The sequence below is a fragment of the Syngnathus typhle genome, linkage group LG2 (assembly GCF_033458585.1).
Source record: "Syngnathus typhle isolate RoL2023-S1 ecotype Sweden linkage group LG2, RoL_Styp_1.0, whole genome shotgun sequence".
Classification (NCBI taxonomy): domain Eukaryota; kingdom Metazoa; phylum Chordata; class Actinopteri; order Syngnathiformes; family Syngnathidae; genus Syngnathus; species Syngnathus typhle.
The window spans coordinates 4,201,597-4,220,069 of NC_083739.1; the positions used below are offsets into that span (position 1 = coordinate 4,201,597).

General features: G+C 45.9%; 1 protein-coding gene across 2 annotated transcripts; it reads left to right on the forward strand.

The window, feature by feature from the left end:
• Nucleotides 1-12,772: 12,772 nt before the first annotated feature.
• Nucleotides 12,773-18,210, forward strand: slc26a10 (solute carrier family 26 member 10). 2 transcript variants are annotated; one of them, XM_061269909.1, is made up of 18 exons: nucleotides 12,773-13,219; nucleotides 14,262-14,372; nucleotides 14,446-14,606; nucleotides 14,682-14,846; nucleotides 14,939-15,091; nucleotides 15,451-15,533; nucleotides 15,601-15,748; nucleotides 15,818-15,931; nucleotides 16,016-16,093; nucleotides 16,162-16,257; nucleotides 16,401-16,507; nucleotides 16,735-16,804; nucleotides 16,946-17,128; nucleotides 17,232-17,286; nucleotides 17,428-17,516; nucleotides 17,584-17,638; nucleotides 17,715-17,821; nucleotides 17,878-18,210. In XM_061269909.1, the coding sequence occupies exons 1-18, from the start codon at nucleotides 12,934-12,936 to the stop codon at nucleotides 17,914-17,916; spliced, it is 2,100 nt and encodes a 699-aa protein (XP_061125893.1). In that variant the 5' UTR covers nucleotides 12,773-12,933; the 3' UTR covers nucleotides 17,917-18,210. The 2 variants fall into 2 exon arrangements, with proteins under 2 accessions (XP_061125893.1, XP_061125901.1); XM_061269917.1 differs by having other exon boundaries at nucleotides 15,610-15,748.
• Nucleotides 18,211-18,473: the final 263 nt, after the last annotated feature.

Below are 18,473 nucleotides of genomic sequence, written 5' to 3' on the forward strand. Positions count from 1 at the left end.
TGTGACGCAAACGCCCACGCGAGGCTGCAAAGTGGACCAAAGTGACGCTTTTACGCGCGCGGCTCCTGCGCACTCCCGGGAGAACCGCACCGGGACAATCCCGCCGCATTCAAAAACAAAGTCCACGCTGGCGAAAGGTGGTCGCGGTGCTCCACAGCCTGGGATGTACGTGCAGGGGCGGTCCGCTTGAAATCGTCGCCATCAACTCCTGACGAGGCTGAGCGGGTGCTCGTCTTTATAGAGGCAAAAAGATCCGCTCCACGGGGTCTCCAGTGTGATGCAGGAGAGCGAGTCAATGAAAAGGAGAGCGTCAGATGAAGGGGTGGGCCGCTCATCATTTCACTCCATTTCAAGCAAAAGATGACCCCCCAACAAGTCACTCCTCCCCTCTCCTCCTCCATTGATGTGAACACAAGTGGAGGGACGAGCCTCCCTCCTCGCGCAATTTATGATCGTCAACTTTTGATATAGCAGTATGATACTGGATTTAAAAAAAAGAGATTGAATTCAGTGATTCTTTTGGCCACTGGTGATTTTGGAGGGCCCTCATTTTTCAAGCGGGCTCCCAAAGTAGCTGGATAAAAAAAAAAAAAAGCATCTTCATGTTGTCTGGGTTGACTTGTGACCCAACAACATTTGTATGTCTGCTGTTCTTCACCTTGGTGCTGATCTTGGCTTTTGTTCCAAAGTCCAAGTACCACTTGGTGGTCAGTTTGCAAAAACATCTCTTTTCTTATGGCCACTTTGCACAGCCTTCTTTTTTTGCAGGGTTGCACTTTCAGGTTGAGCAAATTTCAGAAGTAGAGATCAAAATGGGAGCCAATGAAGTCCTATTTTTTCTTTATTATCGATAAAATAAAAAGTCACATGAAACATGCACTTAGAGTTCTCGTCATGTGCATCTCGGCTAAACAATCGTAATCATTTGTGGGGGCTCGGCTCGTCTAAAAACGGACAAAACAATTACAAATGACAGCAGCGGTTCTGCTGGGATGACATTGAAAATTTGCTGTCCATTTTAGAAACCTAAGTGGGTGCTTTTAAAATGCCACTGGGAAGCTTTTTAAAGGCCAGTTAAAGTGCTCCAAAGGTTAAACCGTGACACAGCTCGTTTTATTTGAACAAAATCTAGCAGTCGTCACGGAAACGACCTTACTTGTATTCTACGCAGAATATCAAAGCCGCCATCTCTCCTCCGCTGAGGACCAAAAACTTGCTTACTCTGTTCAATAAAAAACATCTCGCATACATAACAGCAGCTCAGTCAAAAATTATTTTTAACTCGACAACTATTGCTTCATCTCCACGGTGGGAATTTGAATAATAATTGATTTATTCCGAACGAAATCGGAAGTGTTCGCTTCGGATCCCAGTCAGCAAAAAATGATCCATAACCGCCGTGAAATTCAACACAGGCGCAAACGGATCAAGCGCACAAAATGTTTATCGTCCAAACCGCTCCTCTGAATTCGAAACTTTTCCGTGGAATGGAAGAATAAAGAGCACTTGACACACGCACACACAAAGCTAATTGATAAAACTCAATCAAAGCGAGTTCTCACCAGTAGGTGACACATGAAATAGGCCGCCCCGTGTGACATTCTCACATCGGCGAGTTCAAGTGGAGGCCGCTTCAGATGTGCTCCATTAAATGCAGATTGAGCCTTAATCTTATTCTGCGAGTCTGCTCACCATTACAATGTTAAGAGTTGAACTCCAGGCTGGGAAGCCGCTTCTCATGTTAATTGGCTTCTCCTAAATAAACGCACCTCCAGGAGAAAGCTGACAAGCTCCTCTTACAAGAAGCCATTTTGTAGATCTGATTTAGCACGACATGTTTTTATTGCGGGCCGCATCTCGGTCATCGGAGGGCTTCCAAGGCACTGTATGTGCTACACAACAAACCGATGAAGAACGAAATGAGACGAGTAAAAACTTTATTTTAAAAATATGGTTGGTAATAAAAATTGCTCGCAAAATCTCTATTTCTAAATTTGTAATATCAGTATTGACACATGAAATTGATTTATTTTCCAAATTGGCCACATAAAATGACGTGGTGGGCCGTATGTGGCCCCCGGGCCTTGAGTTTGACACCCACATTTTTTGAGAGCAATATTCCGAGTTTGTGTGCAACCCAATGAATATATTCGCTTCGGGGGTTCTGTGAATGATGCAAGGAACATTTTGCTCTTGTGTTGCCAAAGGTCACCACAGCTCTTTTACACTGAAAGCAACTTTCATTTGAGTGAAGGACCAAATACTGACGAAGGATGACGCCGTCTCGGCTTTATTAGGGAGCAGAAGTTGTTAATTACCCCGACTCTTATTTCCTGTCCCCTCTCATCAACCCCCTCCTCCTTCCCAAGCAAATATCCCCCGCCACCCTCCGACATCCCCCGCCCGCCCGCCCGCCCGCCCGCCCGCCCCACCTGCCCGCCCCGCCCCCCCTCTAGTGCGCTGCCTCCCAGATGAGTGTCTTTGAAGTGCAAAGTAGCCTCTCCTCACTTTGAACTGTGAAAACAATGCTCATGTGGCTGGCTCTGCTTACCTTCCCCGTGTTAGCTCATTTAAATAGACCTGGATTTTCAAGGGAAATCTCATTTCCACAGAAAGAGGTCCCCGTGTTCATTAAACAGCTGCCGAGATGGCCGCTAATCAGGCCCGCACCGTGGCGCATTCGCCGTCGTCTGCAGCGAGGCGGCCGCTCGCTCGCTTTCTCCTCTTCGGGAGGAGATGCCATTATAGTCGTGCGTGGAGAAATTGGCCTTCCGTGGGCCGGCGCTAACGTGACAACGGGCTAAAATGTGATTGGGCAAAATTAGGAAACATGCACATGGCGTGCAAGCAGCAAGTAGAAAATGAAGCCCATTGGGAATAAATTAAAAGGCCTTCACGGAAGGAATATTTAAATGAAGGTTGCGAATGTAGGTCGGTGTTTCTCGTAGCGTCTCGGACAGCGGAGGAGGCCTCGCTCGCCCCGACGGCGGAGGTCAAAAGTGCGAGCTGCTTGCCGCCATCTGTCCGCTTCATTGTGTGACGTGATGTCGCCGACGGGATCATCGGCATCTCAAACAAAACGCTCGACCAGCCAAGTGTTAGAAAACTCGGACGAGATTGATTAGTTTGCAGCAGGGCTCAACCCGTGTTTTATTTTTCCAACCTGCCAAACAGGAAAATCAATCCACCTCACCGGCCTGTTTTTGGTTCCTGATATCGCAAACTCGGAGGAGAACGTTGAATAGTGGAGTGGCTAAGTCAAGCTGTTTTGACCATGGCTGGAGGCAGTTTGAAGTTTTAAAAGCCTCCTCCCTAAATTGTCCCAGCTGTCTTGACCATCTGCACTGGAAAAGGACGAGCGCCACACAGGAGAGCGGCCTTTGTGCTGGTGGCCATGTCAAAGAGGCCATTTTACAGCACGCCGCCGATTCAAACGGCCCCCCTGTGACAAATGTGGCCTAATGGACGCCACAGACAGAAAGACAGACAGACAACATGCTGCTTGGCTCGCAAGTATTGAGCTCCAGGACGGGGCAAGCTGGGCTCCAATTAGCATGACACTCCCTTTCACGACCTTCGGGAGCGACATCAACAGCTGGACTTTACTGTGGCACAATTTGATACCTCAGTCGGCTTCCTGCTTCCTGTTGCGATCACGCTGTGCGTGTTTCTGTTTGAGACACGATGGCCCGGCAGGCAGCTCAAAGGCGCTTTAGCAGGCACGAAGCTATCAAAGAGAACTCGAGTGCCATGATGCAGCAGCGGCGCCTTCAAGTGGCCTGACTTCCATGTTTGGCATCCGAGCCAAGGGAACGTGGGAGTTAGCGTGATAGCCTAGCACAACAACAAATAAAAAGCTTGTGTTTTAGGGAATGGGACCGACAAATTGAATCCTAGCTAGGGGAATATGGGAGCTAGCAAGCTAACCTAGCACAAGAACAAATAAACAGCTTGCGTTTTAGCGAATCGGACCGACAAATTTGATTCAAGTTGAGTCACCAATTGTGCTTCCTTAAGGTGGCACAACTTTAGAGAATCGGGAAATCAAAACGATCCGTTCATCCATTAGCTGAAGTGCTCCGTCCCGCATTAAAATTGCGCCGATCATGAGTCGTCGCTACTTTTTGCGTGTCAAATAAAGACGTAAATACGGCCACGATGCAGATCCATTGGCTCGCCAGCCGTCTCGTTATGGTTTGAAAGCGCTCTCGCACTCATTAGCCAGGTCCCCGCGCTCCTAATTATTTTCCATGTTGTGGTGTATTGCTCTGCCAAATGTCGATTTCGTTCTAAGAGCAAAGAAAGTATTTTTTTGTTTTTGCTTCTGATTTGATACATCACAAACGTTCCAACATTGACAAGAACAATTCATTTCCCAGCAAAAAAAAAAAAAAAATTCCAACCATCAATTAATAATTGATTCATTTCATTTGGCTTATCCGCATTTATCTTGCAATCTGGAAGAATTGAGGATGAAAGGATGTAGCATTGCCCAATAATCTAATTTTCCCAGTACGCTTACAATTAGTTACTAGTTGGTTAGATTGCTGCTCTTGAGGATCACTTGTGTATTTGTACAAAACCACAATGGGTCCCTCATTTCTTGGCCGTTAACATGGACTCCCCCAAGGCAGGCAGGCAGGTCCCCTCTCCACTTGTCAAAGGAAACTTTTATCACTAGCAAGAGCACTTGAAGTTTGTTTGCATTTTGTTTTCCAGCACTCTTAACAACTTCAGAAGTCGGATCACAGGAGTATCTGATCAAAGCGCTCCACGGTTAGTTCTGGAAACACAGGAGTGCTACGCCACGCTTTGATACTCCACATCAATATTTCAATTCAACAATCACTTGACATGCGCCCGAGACGGAAGACGAAAGGGAAGTGTGTGAACACGGCAAAAGAAGAGCAGGCTGTCTTCTTCTTTGCCTTTTCTTAAAGAACACGGCGCACCGCCGCCATCATTCCCAATGCACATTTTCAATCTTTTTGTCGGAGACCGTGTTTGTGTAAGGAACCGATCGGGTATTTGCAGAAAAGCCGCCCAAAAGCAACACGGGAAATGTTGAAAGTACGAGCGTAGCATATGTTTCATGTTTTATCAAAGGCGAGTAGCGCGAGGGGCTCGAGTGCGATAAAGACGAGCACGGTCCAGCTGGCGCGTGTCACTTTCATGCTGCTTCATAATCATTTCATCATCTCGACAGGATACGACACCAAGGCGTTTGATGTGAAAAGAGGCTGCCTGAGTGAGCACACGAGTCGTCCCGTCCGTCTGCCCGTCCGTCCGTCAACCTGCAACTGCACGTGCGATACCGCCCAAACAAAACAAATATTTTCCAGCAGAAGCTTTTTGAATGAGTGTGGGAAAATTCCAGACACTTGTCAAGCACTTGAAATCTGGCACGTTTTAAATTTCCTACCCAAAATCCCGGTTGCTCCCTTGGCAGTACGGAAAACGTATGACTCGGCACATTCAAGTTCCAATGTTTGGCATTATTGGAACTTTTATGAATTTTGATTATTTTAACACATAACTGTGATATCAGTCCAATCTTAAGCACTCTTCTAAAGGATTTCTTAATATCAAGAAGAACTCACTTGGTTTAATAGGCCTTGATAGGTGAGGTCAAAGGTCAAGGCAATTCTTCTCGAGCATATTTCATGATAATAATAATATTTAATCTCTAACGTTGGTCAGTGTTATTTTTCCAAAGGAAGATGAAAAATAAAAATTCCTTTCAGCATTTTTGTGCCACGTCAATCAAGCTTTATTGTGAAAGAGCCACCTTGTGGTCCGGCATTGACTTGCTCTTGGCTGGATGGTGCAATGTGGCGCACCACCAATCTGCAGCCTGTGCTGCTGCTGCTGCTTCTTTTCAACACGCTCAAAATCCATGTTCATCCATTTCCCCCAGTCTACCATTTAAAATTGATGACAACTAATTTATCGAGAAATAGCGGACTTGTTTATTCATAGCGTTTGCCGCGTAAAAAAAGACGAATTCCCAACAATCGCTTGTCACTGCGGCGCCGCGTGGAATGAATAAAAAAAGAAGCAGAGACAAAAGGGGGGAAAACAAACAAACAACGGGATTATCAATCATCAAGCGTCTCGGAACACACTCAGACAAAGATGAACAAAGGTAAATAATGAGTCGCGGCGCTTGATGATACCGTTTACAGCCATCAAGTTGTAGCATCCGGGGATGGATGGATGAATGGATGGATGGATGGCGGAGCTTTGTTCTTTGGCGACGGCAGCACCTGTCTTTGGGATTCAAGCTGCCAGCTCTAATCATTTCTTTTGCTTCTGAGATTTCATTTGACCCGGGAGAATAAAAAGTCACTTAATCCCTTCATCATCATTCGTGCTCCTAATGAAAAGGGGATGAAAATAAAAAATGAAATCGGAGTAGAAACACAGAATGACGTGGCACGTTTGACCGGTTTGACCTACATTCACAATCAATTGTATTATTGTTTCGCCAAAACAAAAATTCTTATGGAGATGTCGACTCTTTCCGTCCAATCAAATTTCAGCCTCTCCGCCAAAAATCTGGCCCAGGCCTTCACAAGCGACTGTAAACATTTGAAATCAAAACATTTTCAAATTCCAAACATTTGCGTGTGCTTTAGCCAACCCAACAAACACCGACCCATAGAATACACATCATCCTTGGCATACTCGAAATAAAATCGAAGGCCCAAGCTGAAGCTTCATAAATATTCCATGTGACGCCCCAACACGCCATCTGGGTGAGGGGGCCTAAATTCCCCATGCTTACAGGATCTCATGGCGGGACTCCAGCTGAAATCAGGCACGGCGGGCTGAGCTGAGGAGTGCCAAGCCCGGCCCGGATTTACTTGTAAACGCCGGGCCGCCGCTCGGCGTTAAGCCCCTCCGTCATCTCAGGGCAAGTGTCATCTTGTCAGCGCGGCGCTACGGATCAGCCTGCCGCTGTTCGGTGGCGGAGGAGGAGAGAAAATGACAACACGGGTTCTTTCATCTAAGCATGGTTGCGCCTCAGCGACTCCAACGGATGACGACTGATCAAATACTAACATTGGGAGGAAAGAGAAAAATCTGATGGAGATTGTTATTTGCCTCTTCAACAAGCAAAAAGAATTCTTAATGCGCCTACCTGATGTTCTGAAAGCTGGATCTTAGCTATTCCTACTCATGTGGCACATCACAATATTTGCCACTTGCTGATTTGAGCTCGACAAACTTCATCCGGCAAACTCGAAGCGGGTTCACGTGCCAAGGAGCAGCTGGCTCCGGCGTGTTCGACTCGCGGCGGCGGGCCGCGCGTCAACGTCATTCAGACAAAGTTAGAGCGACAGACCCGGCTTCTCTCTGGGACTCGGCTGAACAGAAGGCTGCGCTTTGCAAAACAAACCAACAAACAGGCGACGAGCGGAAGACGCTGATGAAAGAGTCAACAACGGAGCAACCAGGCCAAACAATTTCACAGGGCCCGGATGCCATCCCGGTAACACAACTTTTAGGGTCCGGGTTACCGGACCGGGTCGTTAAAAGTCAATCGGTTGATGTTTCCGAGCTCATTGTAAAGCGAGGGGAATTCACGCGCAGATGTTGCATTTCAAAGCCGTTGTGCACCAGCAGACACGTTATGATTTATGCTCCAATGTGTGGCTTCAAAGAGCCCAATGAGCCTTCCAAACAAATTGAACAAGTCAAGCGCTAGTCACCTAGGACCGGGAGGGGGCCCGGCGCACGCCCATCACAGGCGCAAGGCTGCTGCTTGGAATATCACTCACTGCAAAAGAGTGTGTGTGTGTGTTCCACTGGGGGGAGGCTAGCACATAGCGCTGCCTGCACAGATATGTACCAATGCAGCTGCAACACCTGTGCAGACCCGACCCAAACCCCCCCCCAGCCCTCCTGGAGCATCATCCTCACATGAAGGGGGCGGGCTGGGGGCACCTTGAGACTTGACATCCTTTCTTTTGAATGGCAAGATGATTTAGGAGGAGATGGACGACTTGGTAGAAGGTTTGTTGCCTGTGTCAACACACTGATGCAATTTGGGGAAACACACTAAGCACACTGGCTACTTGTTGGCGTCGACTGGGAAGATGGGGAGGGCTTCGGGGGTGGGATGTGGGCGGCGGCGTTCGAGGGTGTCATTCAAGTGTGATTATCCCGATTGTCTTCTATCATCTGCATCTCACAGGGCGTGTCGAGAAATGTCTAAAACAAATATTTATAAATATATATGTAAATATAAAGATGCGTAAATTGCACACACCGGCACAATCCAATGTAAGAAACCTCAATAAATGCAACTAATATAAAAATAGTTCATATAATATATATAATATTTGCAGTGAATGTTTTGCCAAAGACGATCGATAACCATCATCATGTAGCGATAGAAAATCGCTAACAATACATCCAAATATGTTCATTATGTCAGTGATCTGCACGTTAAGCATGCAAGCAAAATAAAAAATGAAAAATAAATAATTAATTAAAATAAAATAAAAAAACAAAAACAAACAACAAAAAAAAAAATAATAATAAATAGATAAATAAATCTCTGAAAATATTTCCATCATTTTATAGTCTGATGCAAAAAAGTCTAATAGTATTTAATAGCAACAATATCAATCGCTGATGTTGGCGTAGAATTCATCGGTAAAGTTCAGCCAGAATCATAAGCAGGACTTGCTTCTATCCATCCATCTATCAAAATGGGGCAAAAGCAAAAGCTTGACGACATCTGCACAATTTGACGCGAGCTGTTGCCAGCGTACGCGCGCGCCTGCACTCATCTCACAAGTCAATTTTCTCCCGTCTGTTTTCTCCTATTTGATGCCGCCTAAATTAGGGATGGGAGAAAGGAATCGCTAAATTTTTAATTAACTTCATCACATCTGCACTTGTGCTTTGAGAAAGCTGCGAGCTTTCCTTTTAACCTATTCCAGCACATTTGCACACCAAGGTAAATCTTGACGCTGGCGCTCTTACAGAAAGGAAAAGAAAAAATCAAAAATGGAAATGAACCCTCACTTGTGCCCGCGCGTGTGTGTGTGCGTGCGTGTGTGTGTAGATCAAAGAAGTAGAATTATTCAACTTTTTTTTCCATTGCTTGATCTTCCAAAAAAAAAAGAAAGAAATGAAGAAAAAGTAGGGAGGATGAAAATGGAAGAATCAGTTGGAAGTTGTCCTCATAGTTTTGAGGTTGGGGGTTCAAATCCGAGCCCCTGCTGTTCGGGAATCTCCTGATTAAGGCCATAAGATCCAAGATATATTTTTCCCACACGGGGAAATTACTGCTTGTTTCACAAATGATGCTGCCGCTGTTGTTTGATTTATTTTAGCTTATCAAAACACGTTTTATCGCCATTTAATGTTTTTTTCTCAGTAAATAAATTAAAGTTCTGCTCATCAACGCAATGATTTCTTTATTTTCATATAGCAGTGACTGTGCAACAACCACCGATCCTCCATCTCATATATTTCGAAATATTCTGCATTTTGATTTCAATTTACCGTCCTTTTGATTGAAATGAAGCGTTCTTCATCAAAAGGTGAATTTTCCGCTGATTTTTGGCGCCCCCTCGAGTCGACGGCGTCCTTAGCATGTGATTTCTTCTTGGAGCCTAGCCACCCGCCGTGCGCAGTTTTGTTTTCTTGCACTTGCGCTACTGCTGTCTTCCACAAGAGGGCACTGCCTCCGTGTTGTAGTTAACTAGCTGCAACTGCGACTGTATTTATTTACTACAGCATTTCTTAGCGTCTCTCACCAGAATCTTTCGAACCTTTACTGTAGTTTTAAACACTATAATGTTTTTTAAACACTTCTTTTTGTATTTTTATAAAGTTTTGTAAAAAATTCAAAGTCAGACTGACTTTCAGGTTAGGGTTGGGTTAGGGTATGTAACGTCAAAATAAATAAAAAGAAAAAGAAAAAAAGATTAAAAAATATAAGTGAAAATAAAAATAAATAAATAAATAATAAAATAAAAACAAAATAAGAAAATAAAATAAAAAATAATTAATAAATAAATAAATAAAAAGCGTTTGCGAACTGAGTGTATTTATTTGGTTGACTGACAAAATAACAATAAAGATAATCTATATTGAATGTGATAGATACTGGTACCGATGAGAGTCACAAAATACCACCATGGCTGCTTTGCCCATGTTGTATTAAGTTGATTTACTAGTCTGTAGCTATTTATACCCTTCAATATGCACTTTTCATGATCGTTGTAGACAAGCCCAGGAGAGTTTCAAAACAGCCCGTTAAGTGTGTGTGTATTTGGGAGGGAGGGGCGGGGTCCCCAGGGGCGGGGGGGGGGGTTCCTCGAGGCTTTGTCCGCCTTGTTCATTGAGGCCATCAGATAACGGGCAAGACAATGGCGCTCCATTCTGAAGGCTCTCTCAAATGTGCAGGAAGCGGTGTGAGCGCCGAGGCTTCTGGGGGACTCCCGGGGGTCCGCTCAGCCCTGACGGAGCACGCCGACGTCGAATGGCTGCAGACAGCCGGAGGAAATGAGAAGCCCTTGGCCACCCACGCTCGAGAAGTGCGGCCTGGTTGCAAGAGAAAACTGCTACGAGGCGAGGGGTGTGCATGTAGTCACAAGACACGTTATTTCCCTTTGACAATAAACGCAATTTGCATTTTGAATGTGCCTTCCAACTGTCCTTTTGTCACACATTTCTATGATTGCATTTTGTAATCAGGGTGTGCAAAGAGAAGCAAAAATGGCTGGGGCGAGCGGACCCCGTCATGTTTCGCTCGAGGACTTCAGACCGGCTTAGAGTGGACCCTTGAGAGCCACTTGAGTTCCTCACGCTGAGTTCAGGGGGACTGGGTTGTGCTGCTCTTTGGGAAATTCTAAACGTACAGATACAATGGGAACCGAAATCCAGGTGAGTGACACCTTCTCTTCTGAAGGTCGCGTGGAGCTCGCCTGTACCGTGAAACTTCCCTGGTGCATGGAAGGGAAGCGCCGCGTTAGCGCACGGCCTCCGTTTGCTACGTGCACCACGCCAGCTGGACAAGACGAAGACGTGAAGTCGGAACTGCGCTCGTGAGCGCCGCCAGGCTCGCCTTCCGGCCTGCACAATGCCAGCGCTCACGTACAAACTTCTCAGGCCAGACAACAAAGGTAAAACTAAAAAGAGAGAGAGAAATTGAGTTTCATGGCTCGACTCAGAAATAAAGAGCTGATGCAAACATTTTTTCTTTCTTTCGTATGCTAGCTACTTCATTCCCGTTTAATTTGGTCATTTTTGTCCAAAATTGCACATTGTCCATTCTTATCATGAGCCACATCAGCCAATTGTTGGACCGTTCCTAATTTTCAGCAAGTCTCCACGAATACATCACGATAAGCTAATAATCAGCCTCTTTGTTGCTCGCTTCTTCAGCACGACACGAACTTTGCGCAGCGGCTGACAAATTGCAGCTGCGTCTTGCTCTTCTTACTTAAGCCAGAGACGAGATTGACGGAGCCAAACGACACGCAGTAGATGATGGACGGAGAGGAGCAGACAGCGGAAAGGGATGGGAGAGGTAAGGAGACGGGGAGGGACGCTGCCGGCTCATTTCATTTCCAACATGCCAGAGGTGGGGGGGGGCGAGAAAATAAAGCAGATAAGGAACAATTGCAGGAACAGCAGCACTGGAGCCTCTCCTTGGATGAGAAGAATAGAAAGACCAGCGCACGGTTGGGCGTGACGACGAAAGCACAAAGTCACATGACGGTCAGGAGACAGCCAGGTCCGAAAACATTGGAGTGAAACGTGCGAGCCGCAAACACACTTGACTAGCTTTTGCCGTTGTGAAAATGGCTTCTACTGGTTCCTCGGCACATTGTTCCTTTGGAGCCTTGATTAAGATCTTGTCTAAACAGCTCGCAGACACGTTGTTGGCAATGTACGTTCGTAAATCCTCGACCGCTGATCAACACAATGGCTCGCATTCCTCAAATGTGAAGGAAGTCCCTTCATATCGCTGCATCGCTACACTTTGGTGGACATGCTTGGAAAATGGCGCGCCAACAAATACACACACGCGTGTCTGCTCGGAGCTCCATCTACGCAGATTCTGCTCGACCAGCGCTTACTTGGCTGATCGGAGCGGAGGTGCGGTTTGATCCGTGAACCAGCTCGACATGTGTGATTGAGTTTCAGAGGAGGAGGCTCACGGGTTCCAGACTCGGGTTCCCCCGAGGCCGCACACTTGAAAAGGCCGCCCGCTGGAGATATTCATCCTTCTCGGAAATGAACAAGACCTTCTTTGATGTCTTTGGCACAACACACACTCGGTGGTGGGGAGAAAAAGGAATCATCGATTGATCCTCCTTTAATTGAGTCATTTGACAACACAGCAAATCATTGATTGTCAATGCAACATCACAAATTGAGAGTAAAAAACACGTTTTGGAATAAAAATGCAAATTGAAGCGTGACGTGAGGGTGGCCGCTATATTTTCATGCCATCATTTTCCTGGAAGTCTGATTTCAAATTATTATTTTTTTGAAGTGATGGTTTTGCGGTGTTAACAGAAAAACGCAATGGCGATGTGGCCCGACTTTGAGTCTTGAACCTCATGTTTTGGGAAATTAGGAGAGAAGAGTGGACCACAACAATGTCTGTGCGCTTCAAAGTGCATGTGAGAACTCTTTGGGCAGTAGGACCCAGAGGATTTGACCTGCGGACAACCTGGAGCAGATCACCTTTTTTTTTGCGTGTCTCCAGTCTTTTAAAAAAAAAAAAAGTGAAACAAAAAAAGTTAAGCGTGTCATCGACTGGCAGGAAACTGTCCAAGCAACAGGGGCAGACTTTTTCCTATAAAAGTCATGAGACAATCCACGCGTGTCCGCACTCAATAGACGCCGTCTCGTCACACACAGCCCCGCCCCTCCCTATTCGGGCACCTTCGGGACAACATGAGCGCCTCCGTGGCGGTGTACCGGAGCATCTTCACCGAGGACCGCTTCAAGCAGGCCTTTGGATCAGAGGAGGACAAGGCGAGCGCAGGCGCGAGCGCAGGCGCGCGCGCGCGGCTGTGGGCCAAACTCGCCGGGAGCTGCAGGTGCTCACGGCGCGCCTGCCTCCAGCTGCTCCGTCACAGAGTTCCCATTTGCAACTGGCTGCCCGCGTATCGCTTCAAGAAATGCCTGTTGGGAGACACCGTCGCTGGACTGACGGTTGGCGTCCTTCACATCCCTCAAGGTCAGTCAGAAAAACGCCATATTTAAGAATGCTAGCACTGGATTTAAATAATAGTCATAAACATAATTGAACATATTGCCAGGAGATGTTTACCTTGTTGGGAATAATTATATGTGGGCTCTTTCGTATCACTTTGGGTGAAAGGCGAGTCGGTAGACAATCCTTCAAGTGTATATTGTTTATTTATTAAGTTATTTTGCCACACTTTTGAAATTTATTTTCCTAGAAATTACCGTTTTTTTCCTTGTATAATGCGCAAAATTTAACTAATTTATTGTCCTAAAATCTGGGGTGCGCATTATACATGGGTACAATTTTTTTTTTAATTTTTTTTTTTAATTTTTTTTTTAATTTTTTTTTTTTTTTTTTTTTTTTAAGAAAGTCATGGTACAACAAAACCAACAACAGGACTTTCCGACAAAGACGTGGAACAAAAAGACAGGGTGACATTACCAAAGACAGGAACAGAAACCAAACAGACATCATGACATCATCAACGCCAACAAAAAAAATTACATCCAGCCTAGTTAAGACCATACCAAAGACTATAAAAATGGGACCCATTGCCTCCCTGCGTGTGTGACGATCATTGGGACTTAAAAAAATAAAATTAAAAAAAATTGGGTGCGTATTATACATGGGTACAGGCTTTTTTCCAGCATCAACATGCCATTTTTAGGGTGCGTATTATACATGGAGGCGCATTATACACGAAAAAAACGGTAAAAGTGTCATTTCATTAGGTACAGGTTAAATTGTGCAATTGTGCATCTTGTGCAGTGGTGATCTTATCTGGCTCACACTGAGTTTTGGAGTTTGAATCTTGATGTTGATTATCTTTTCATGGGAGTGTGAAACTGGGAAGTCTCATTTGTCTATCAGCAGGCCAAAATGGATGGATCCTGTTCAAATCATTTTGAAATGTCTTTATTCCAAGCTTATTATAGTGATTGCTAATCTAATTTTGAAAGGGCCTTTTGTGCTGAATCATGCAGCTTAATTGATTTCAATGTGTAAAATGTTGCTGCTCTCCCTAACACAGGGATGGCTTTCGCACTACTCACCCGTGTAGCGCCCATATTTGGCCTCTACACGTCCTTCTTCCCTGTGGTCCTCTACATGATTTTCGGCACAGGTCGCCACGTATCCACAGGTACAGTCTTTCCTTCCTTCCTTCCTTTCTTCCTTCCTTCCTTCCTTCCTTAAGGACTTATCATCCGTCGCAGGTACGTTTGCCGTGGTCAGCCTCATGACCGGCTCTGTGGTGGAGCAGCTGGTGCCCGCCACGCCAGCCCAGTTGAACTCCAGTTCGCCCCAAGCGGCCGACTTTGAGCTCCAGAGGATCGGCGTGGCCTCAGCTGTCGCGCTTCTCTCGGGACTTATGATGGTGAGGTGGCATCTGGGACCGGCGACGATGACTCACGCTTGGATCTTAAGCCGCGCCAATGATTTTGTGTTCCAGCTGTGTATGTTTGCGCTTCAGTTGGGCTTCCTCTCCACCTACCTGTCGGAGCCCATCGTGAAAGCTTTCACCAGTGCCGCCGCCTTCCATGTCACCAGCTCGCAGCTGCAAAGCATGCTGGGGCTTCGGCTGGCTCGCCACACGGGGACTTTTTCCCTCTTCAAGGTCAGCGGAGTGAACTACCAGAATGGGGAATTAGTTCAGCCCGTTCTTTGACAGTGTGTGATTGGTTGCCACTCATCAATTTGTGCGTTCAGACTTTAGCGTCAGTGATGGAGAACCTGCCTCAGACAAACATGGCGGAGCTGCTGATCTCCTTGGTGTGCTTAGCCGTGTTGGTCCCAGTGAAAGAGCTCAACACGCGCTACCGGCGACGCCTGCGGACGCCCATCCCGGTGGAGATCCTCACGGTCAGTTGGAGCTGGCAGGAGACAGCGGTGTCACCATCCGTCTCCGTTCGTTTCCTTGTTTGAATGTTGCCATGGTTTCTGTTGCCGTCGCCCCTCCCCTCCTGTGTCTGCTCACAATCTATGTAATTGCCATCACCTCCCTCTCATTACCTGTCTTGTATTTAAGTCCTGTCTCTTCTCATGTCTTGTTTTCTAGTCTCCAGTCTGTTCTGTTATTCACGTCTTAAGTCGAGCAACTGTAGTTTGTTTTTGAGTTCGTTCAATTAACCCTGGTCCGAGCTGCATATGGTCGCCCAGCTCCTTTCACTTCTTGACAAGTGGAGGAAATTGTGTTTTTTTGTTTCTGTTTTCTCCTTCAGGTGATTATTGCCACGGGCGTGGCCTACGCTTTCTCTCTGGACTCCATTTATGACATTGAGATTGTCGGCCATATTCCAGCAGGGTAATTATTTCACAAGTGCGAATCCCCGACGGCTTCACCATTTGACTCGTCTTGCTTCTTTCTTGAGATTCCCCAGGCCCGAATTGCCCGCCTTGCACACGTTCCCCGCCATCGCCGGGGACACGGTGGCCATCACGTTTGTAGGCTACGCCGTGTCCGTCTCACTGGCCATGCTCTACGCCGACAAGCACGGCTATTCCATTAACCCTAACCAGGTGGTGTCTTCAAACCCTCGCTTCAGCGTTTTAGCATTTTGCTCTGCTAATTTGGACACGTGTTTGCAGGAGCTGCTGGCTCACGGTATCTCCAACACGGTGTCTTCCTTTTTCACATGCTTTCCAAGTTCAGCCACTCTGGCCACCACAAACATCTTGGAAAGTGCCGGCGGACACACGCAGGTCGCTTCAAAGCGGAAACAGTTTTTTAATGTCGCTGAACAGATGATGCGAGAAATAACATCTGCTTATCTGCTGTGTCTGCAGTTCTCGGGCTTGTTCACCAGTCTGGTGGTCCTGATTGTTCTGCTGCTTATCGGACCGCTCTTCCACTTCCTACCTAAAGTGTGTTTGTGTGCCGTCTCAAAGTAGAAGGAGCTGGGCTCATTTGGATTTGGTTCGTTTGTCCATAGGCGGTACTGGCATGCATCAACGTGACCAGCCTCAGGCAAATGTTCTTGCAGTTCCACGACCTGCCGCAACTGTGGAGAATCAGCAGGATTGACTTTGTAAGTTATTGGCTCTATCTAGAATTTGTTCCCTTGTTACCGTTCGATGGGCAGCTGATTGCAGAGGCGTGGCTAATTGGTTTGGCTAATTGGCTAATTTTGGCTAATTACCTCGTGGCAAATTTATTTATTTTTTTTCATAGATGGTTTGGGTGGTGACCTGGCTGTCCGTTGTGGTTCTCAACGTGGACGTCGGCTTAGCCGTCGGGGTGATCTTCTCGATGATGACCGTCGTCTGCCGCACGCAAAGGTGTCTCGCGTTCCAGCTGGCATAGTCATGAATTGTCCGCACATCTTATGAGAAGAGACATTATTTTTTCTCTTTTGACAAAAGTATTTTTTTCTTTTTTTAATATATAAATTTAATTATATAAAATAAATAAATATATATTTTTTTAACTAAATGGGCAAAGCTTTCTTAAGGTGTGTCAGGCATGTCGATTGCATCTTCTGAACCACGATGCCTTCACCATGCAGGGCCGGTTGCGCCGTGCTCGGCCGGGCCAGCAACACAGAAATTTACAGACCACTGGAGAATCATAGTAAGGTGAGCATGCCATCTTAAAGTCCCTGTCAAGTGAAAATACAAATTAAATAATTTAAATTTGACACGGAAAGAGTTTAACAGCCCTGACAAATTTGAATGTTGGAAGAAATCAGCTTCTCTTCAAACATGTGTTCTCTTCAGTGCTACGAGGTGCCAGGGATGAAGATCCTGACCTACAACGGGCCTATTTACTATGGAAACCGCAGCTTCTTTAGGGAGGAGATGAGTCGCTTGTTGGGCCTGACGCCGGAGAAGGTCCGTAGCCGAGAGAAAGCCAGAAAAGCTCGGGAGAAGCGGGAAAGAGAGACCAATGTCATCACGGTGGTACGTTGGCCCCACTCGAGTGTTTGTGTAAAAATAAATATAACAAATTTTAAATTGATAAAATTCTATTCATTTTGCTTTTGTGACTTTTGCCCTTCTTCAGGAAGGAGGCATTGCAAATGCATCTTTTTCGTCCGAAAATGAGTTCTTTCAATTTGGTAAGGAGCGGCATCCGAGACACACAATGCATGTGGAGAGTGTTAGATTTCTTGTGAAATGAGTCCATGTTGTCATTTGAAAGATCTGATCATTGTATTCGAGTGTGACGTAAGGTTTTCAGATTGTTTTGCTATCTGCAGAAACATCGGAGCATGATGTGCAGGAAGTACTGATCGACTGCAGTCGTGTGATATTCGTTGACGTTGCCGGAGCGAGACTCTTCACTCAGGTCGGTGCGCAAAATCCATACAAACGTCGCTTCGGCCCAAAAACAAACAATTTTGCTTGCTTTGCAGATGTGCCACGAATGCCAGAAAGTCGGCCTCGCTGTGTTTTTGTCCAGCTGTAATGGTAGCTAAGACCTTTGCATCTTTCATTGTGTTTTCATTCAAGGTCACAAACTTCTTTCTGCTCTTTGTTCTCCTAGAGAGCGTTTTAAAGATTCTCACCTCAAGCGGCCTCATGAACTACATGAAGCCCCAGCACATTTTCGTCACTGTCCATGATGCCGTCATGTACATTCAGCAGCAGAAGGTAGCACGTTAAATCACACATGTCAACCTGTTTCCAACGCTTGCCCTTTGTCGCAGGGAAAGAATCTAGAAGACACCACCACCGTTTGGGTGTGAAAACGATGCACGGATCCGACTTTCCGGCCCGTTTCAAAGAAGCAGTAGCCTGTTGTAGCAAATTGGAGGCACCTATTTATGCTGAAGACAATATTTGTTTGCAATCCAAAGACAAATAGACCAAAAGGTGCACGGAACTGGTTCAATAGTCAATATATTTATATATTTTATAAGAGCATATGGACATGCAATACGGTTTGGTATTTGTCTGCAATTGTCTTCCAGTTGCTCACATAAGACTTTTCAAGGAAACGAGACTACGTTTTATTAAAAGAAGTGATTGCTTTCTTCATCCTTACAGTCTTGCTTTGTGTGTGCTAACATTTTTATTACAGGTTAGGAATGTAAAGCATGCTAGGCTCTTGCGTGATAAAGTCAGACGAGATGAATATGTGATGAAAAACAGACAGGACGACTTTAGCACAATATCCGGATGATTTTGACACGCAAAGCTTCAACAAAAATAACCTGTGCGGCTCACGATTTACCTTGAAGGACAATTTTAGGCTAGTAAAACATTACACCGCCACTCTGCTGCCCTCTAGCGGTTAAACGAG